General features: G+C 42.4%; 1 protein-coding gene across 1 annotated transcript in view; it reads right to left on the bottom strand.

Annotated features, from left to right (window-relative positions):
• Window positions 1-791: 791 nt before the first annotated feature.
• The window catches only part of METTL4 (methyltransferase 4, N6-adenosine), a 295,930-nt gene continuing 290,721 nt past the window's right edge, over window positions 792-6,000 (bottom strand). Inside the window, exon 8 of the mRNA XM_077270312.1 lies at window positions 792-885. Coding sequence (XP_077126427.1) covers window positions 863-885 — 23 coding nt within the window. The 3' untranslated portion in view covers window positions 792-862. The remainder of the gene's footprint in view (window positions 886-6,000) is intronic.

Here is a 6,000-nt window from a genome sequence, read left to right as displayed (position 1 = left end):
GTAAATGTGGTTTTGTTTTAATCTCTGCATACCAGTCGTGGCTGGAGAAGTTGTCTTGTCAGTCTGTGACAGACGAAAAAGATGGAAAAAGTGAACAACTCCAACAGAAGGAATGTAATCTGAAAGTCATCTAATATATAACTGTACTATAATCACTTGTATGGTATGCAGGACTGGTATCTACCACTATAAGGTCACTGTATGGCGGTAATATCAGCCTGGTCATCTGCTGAGGTTTCCCACCACCCACAATTACGCCACTGTAGTTGTAACCAGGGCCCACTCAGAAGTTTTGTCCCCCTGACTTGAACCCGTAGCTACGCCTCTGCCCCCAGTGCACGCACTGTGCGCTGCGATGATTCACTGGTTTCTGAGCCGGCAATGGCTGTCAGGTATGCGATATGCATACTCCCGTGCAGAAGCCGTCTAGTGGGCGCAGCCTCACTCCATATAAATGTATAGAGTGAGGCCATGCACAGTGGGTGGCTGCACCCACTAGAAGGCTGCGCCCTCGCTCCATACAGTTGTATGGAGCAAGGCTGCACCCACTAGACGGCTTCTGCACGGGAGTATGCATATTGCATACATCACTCCATTCCCAGCTCAGAAAACATTGAATCTTTGCTAGTGTATAGTGCATGCGCTGGGGGGATTCATAAGTCTGCAGACACACAGAGTCACTGCAGACTTTTCATTTTACACCGGACAACACCTTTAAGGGGTTGTCCAAGATTTAAAGCAAAATAATATAAGGCAAGGAGATGAAATTAAAAAAGCCTCACCTGTATAATCCCTTGCAGCTCCAACAATGCTCCTGTTCCTTGCTGTTGTTTATTTACCATGCTGCAGCCAATCACTACCATCAGCATTTACAGCACTTTGCTGCTGCAAAGGAAACAGAAAGTGGTGATGACACCAAACTGGCAACATGAGACTGGAAAGGGATTCTCTTGCACATTATCTTGTTAAATCTTGGACAATATGCAAAAATGGAAAAACACGCCGCGTGTCCGTCTCCGCAGGGAAGCTGCGGGCGTCGGTGCACGCATAGTGGACATGGGATTTCTTGAAATCCCATCCACTATGTTATAACATCTGACCGCTGCGTGTTGGAGGCTGCGGATGTAGAAGTCCTGTTTTGTTTTTTTGTTTTTTAAATGTGCATTTTCATCTCAAAACTGCATTATTGATCTCTTAAACATCCATACTGGACTCTCTTCTGATTATTTGCACTGATATTCCTAGCATTCTACAGACATAATACAACCAGATGGAAGTTACTCTATTAAAAAAAAAACATTCTACATATAAATTTTATGTCTGTGTCAGGTAGCCACACAGATTTAATTCACCTGGCCCCATGTGAAAATATACACAAGCGTGCTTCAGGAACTATACACGTAGGCTCACTCATATATTATAAGAGTTGTCCCCCACATGTTACCGTTCTAATTTACAGACATTGCTAATTCATTTCGATTCATTGTAACATTTGTGCCAGAGATGCTAGAAAATATATATTTTCAGTATGAACAGAAAGGTCAACAACATTATCTGACTATACATACACCATTATAGTGTTATTATCATGTTTTTACAGTGTCTCCTAATATAAAAATGCACTTAGCTGCAAATGAATCCTCAGCTACAATTAAAAAAATGTTTAGAATTGAGAGTCCTCAGTGGTTGATACCTTTTAATGGCTAACTGAAAAGATGGTAACAAATTGCAAGCTTTCGAGACTACACAGGTCTCTTCATCAGGCATAGACTAATACAAATACTGAAGAATCACATATTTATACACAACATAGCACACAAAAAAAAAAAAACATGGATAAGACAGGTGGCATGAAGCAGAATTACCATGAGTGATAAACAGTTATGTCCATAAATGTTGGGCCAGTTCTTAGATAAGGAATGTTTTATTGTCCTCCGATTGGGGTCTCTGTTGTGATGACCCCTCATAGTCTGAGGGGCAAGTTCCTTAGTTGATGTAAAAAGACATAAATTCATGCGACACATTCATTCCACCACTAAGACAGTCAAAGGTCGACAGTTTCCATCCAAAACACATAAAAAACTCCATTGTCTACAGCCAAGCCATCAGATACAATCGTATATGTTCCAACCCCATGGATAGGGATGAACACCTTGATCGCCTCAGAAAGACCTTTTTGAATCAGGGCTACCATCCAAGAACAATTGAAAACCAGATTACAAGAGCCACCAGAATATCAAGGAATCACCTGCTACATTACAAAGCTAAAGAAGAAAATAACCGGGTACCTCTAGTAGTTACCTACAATCCAAATCTGGAGGTGCTAAGGGGAGCTGCATGGAAATTACAACCTTTACTACAAAAAGATGCCCGATTACAATGCATATTTCCAGACCCCCCACTACTGTGTTTTAGGCAGCTCCCAAATCTAAGAAGCATCATTGTCAGATGCTCCCTGTCCTCTCCAACAGCTGCAGGAACCTTTCCTTGCAATCAGAAAAAATTTAAAACCTGTCCATTTATAATGACCATGGACAAGATAAAGATTCCCAACTCGCATCAGGACTACAAGATACCAGGTACTTTCAGCTGCATCACATCTAATGTGGTGTACCTAATTATTTGTACTAAATGTCCAACTGGGGGTCTGTATGTGGGGGAGACAGGGCAAAAGCTTAGAACAAGAATGAATTCTCACCGCCACACAATAAGAGAAAAAAGAATGTATCTACCTGTGGCAATACATTTTTGTCTCCCAAATCATAGCATTATGGACATGAAATTACTTGTGTTAAAAGGTAATTTTAAAACTCAGAGAGACAGAAGAGTCTGGGGATATAAGCTGATGACGACCTTTGACTGTCTTAGTGGTGGAATGAATGTGTCGCATGGATTTATGTCTTTTTACATCTACTAAAGAACTTGCCCCTCAGACTATGAGGGGTCATCACAACAGAGACCCCAATCGGAGGACAATAAAACATTCCTTATCTAAGAACTGGCCCAACATTTATGGACATAACTGTTTATCACTCATGGTAATTCTGCTTCATGCCACCTGTCTTATCCATGGGTGTTTTTTTTTCTGTGCTATGTTGTGCATAAATATGTGATTCTTCAGAATTTGTATTAGTCTATGCCTGATGAAGAGACCTGTGTAGTCTCGAAAGCTTGCAATTTGTTACCATCTTTTCAGTTAGCCATTAAAAGGTATCAACCACTGAGGACTCTCAATTCTAAACACTTTTCTATCTACTGGCGAACACGGTACCAAGATATATATTGCAGCTACAATTAGTCAGACCAATACTTCTGCAATGCCTTTTGGGAACTATATTCAGCTTCTGGTCTTTTGTGTGAAGACATATTCATATTTGGTAGATTTAGCAAAAAAATGTTTAAAAGCATTAAAGAATAAGAGGAAAGTGAGATATGTTATCCTTAATGAAATCCAATGAAATACTTTACAAACATGAACAAAACATGCTGAAAAAGTACACACATAAATGGATGTAGCTCCAGAAATTCATTCAGATAAAAGGTGCAAACATTGGGAAAAAGTTTATTTTCATTATCACCATTATTAGTCTATTTCTAGTAAAGGTGCTGTTTGAAAGAGGATTCATGCATTGCGAGAATAAAGAAGCTCACTCACAAATCCTAAGTAAATAGATAACGTTTCTCCTTATGGAGAGTGACATACCAGCTGGCTTGTCAAGGTAAGGAGGCTTATTCGCTGTGCAATGCTCCTCTGGGAATTTAAATATGCAAATTGCCTCTGCTGAAAAAAAGAGGACTTAACTCTATAGCGCCACCTATTGGAAGTAGCGATCCTACAAGTCACAATCAACCCTTTAACGAGTCGTGCAATATGACTTAGGATAAAAGCCAAATCAGTATCTCAATTCGCAGACACGGTGTTTCGGGCTGTTGGCCCTCGTCAGTGCGAAGCATGAGAACTGATTTGGCTAGGTGAGAGGCTCTCACCTAGCCAAATCACTTCTCATGCTTCGCACTGATACGATATATGGTATTACTGATACGATATATGGTATTACAGGATACTAAGGCTGTGTGCACATAGTGCATTTTTTATGCATTTTCTTGGCGTTTTCTTTGCGCGGTAATGGGCCAAAAATGCTATGGAATAATTATGCAAGCTAATTCAATGACAATCTTGAAGTGTTGTGCACATGATCAGTAAATTTTCTTTGAGCATTTGCAGTGCGTTTTTTTCTGCATGTCAATTCTTTGTGCTTTTCTGCAGCGTTTTTCACCCATTGACTTCAATTGAGTCAGTCAAATCCACAGCAAAAACGCAGGTATAAAAATGTTTGCGGATTTGCTGAGTTTTTGTTTGCATTTCACCGGCTTCCTATGGTGTTTCCTACGCTGTCATCTGTGTGACAGTGTGGGAAGCACCAGCGCAGAGGTTCTTATCGGCGGTAACAATACCGCTGGTAAGACCATCTGTCAAAGCGCTGCAGGTCACACTTTTAGTTGTCAGCGTGACCCCGCAGCGGTGACCTGCTGTAAAAAGCTGACCGCAGGTCAGCAAACATGGTCTGATGAGACTACTGCTCCCATCGGTCTACGTCTGCTGTCAGTAATAACAGTAACGGCAGGTGCCGCTGATGGGAGACAGTCTTATCAGCCGGCGCCTGTGCTCACTGAAAAAAAAAAGTAAAATAATTACATACATATTCAAATAAAAATTAAAAAAAATTATACTCACCTAACACCAAATCCCCGATGCTCTCGTCTCCTAGAAAAAATGCCGGGTAGAGATGTGACTGCTCTACCAGGCTGCCGGCGATACACTGATAGGAGGTAATCACTACCGCAGTGTATTACTGAGCTGCCGTGAGAAAGTTCACCGGAGTTCATCAGCTGATCAGCTCCGGTGTGTCACGACACACAAGGGTCGGTTCAGCACACGGCACAACAAACACCAACAACAGGATGAGAAAAGGGGGAGGAAGGCCCTTACAATAGGGAACAGGGGATGGGGCACCTCCTAACACAGTCTGTGCCTATCACTAAGCTCCCCTAATGCTCTATGCAGGTCCTTTCCCCCACCGCCATCACGTGCCTAGTCCCTAGCTGTCACCTCACTAATAGTGATGAGCGAATAGCATTGTTACTTGGGTCTCTCCGAGTATTTGTTAGTGCTCGGAGATTTAGTTTCTGTTGCCTCAGCTGCATGATTTACGGATGCTAGACAGCCTGAATACATGTGGGAATTCCCAAGCAAACAGGCATTCCTCACATGTATTCAGCCTGTTTAGCAGCCATAAATCATGCAGCTGAGGCAACGAAAACTAAATCTCCGAGCACTAACAAATACTCGGAGATCACCTGAGCATGATCAGGAGATCTATTTAACAATGCTATGCTTTTCGATCATCACTACCTCACTAAACCCTGGCTAGTGCACTGGCTGGCAAGAATGCTAGCCTCACCACTATAGATGGTACAGACACAGGTGATAGTGACAAGTATGAGACAGACAAGGTAAATAAACAAGTAACTTAGCTCCAGGCTCCGCTGCCAAGCTCCGCAGAGGATACAGAAACAGGAACCAGAACTCCACAAAAGTAGCAGATACAGTGCTGACACCAGAGAGCTGCACACTCCAAGGCTGGTCTACATAGAATAACTCTATCACCAACAGTCAGCTGATGTGACACACGACTATTTAAAGGATGGTGGGAGTCGTCAACACCCACATCAGCTGACCAGCAGCGCAGCAGCTGCCATCAAGGAAACTGACATTAACCCTTGCTGGCTTAAAAGTAAAAACCGCATTTAAATTAAAGCAGAACTGGAGCTGTCACGGCTTCTACAAAAGTGTAGCGACACGGTGCTCTCACTTACGGCACTGCTGTGTGAGAACTTTCTCACGACAACTCAAGTGATACACTGCGGGAGCGATTACCTCATGTCAGTCTATTGCCGGCTGTCTTGGAGATCAGTCACATCAGTGACTGCTCTCAAAGT

The sequence above is a fragment of the Ranitomeya variabilis genome, chromosome 6 (assembly GCF_051348905.1).
Source record: "Ranitomeya variabilis isolate aRanVar5 chromosome 6, aRanVar5.hap1, whole genome shotgun sequence".
Taxonomy (NCBI): Eukaryota; Metazoa; Chordata; class Amphibia; order Anura; family Dendrobatidae; genus Ranitomeya; species Ranitomeya variabilis.
The sequence above is the reverse complement of the archived record's forward strand: the minus strand, read 5'-3'. Positions and strand labels throughout refer to the sequence as shown.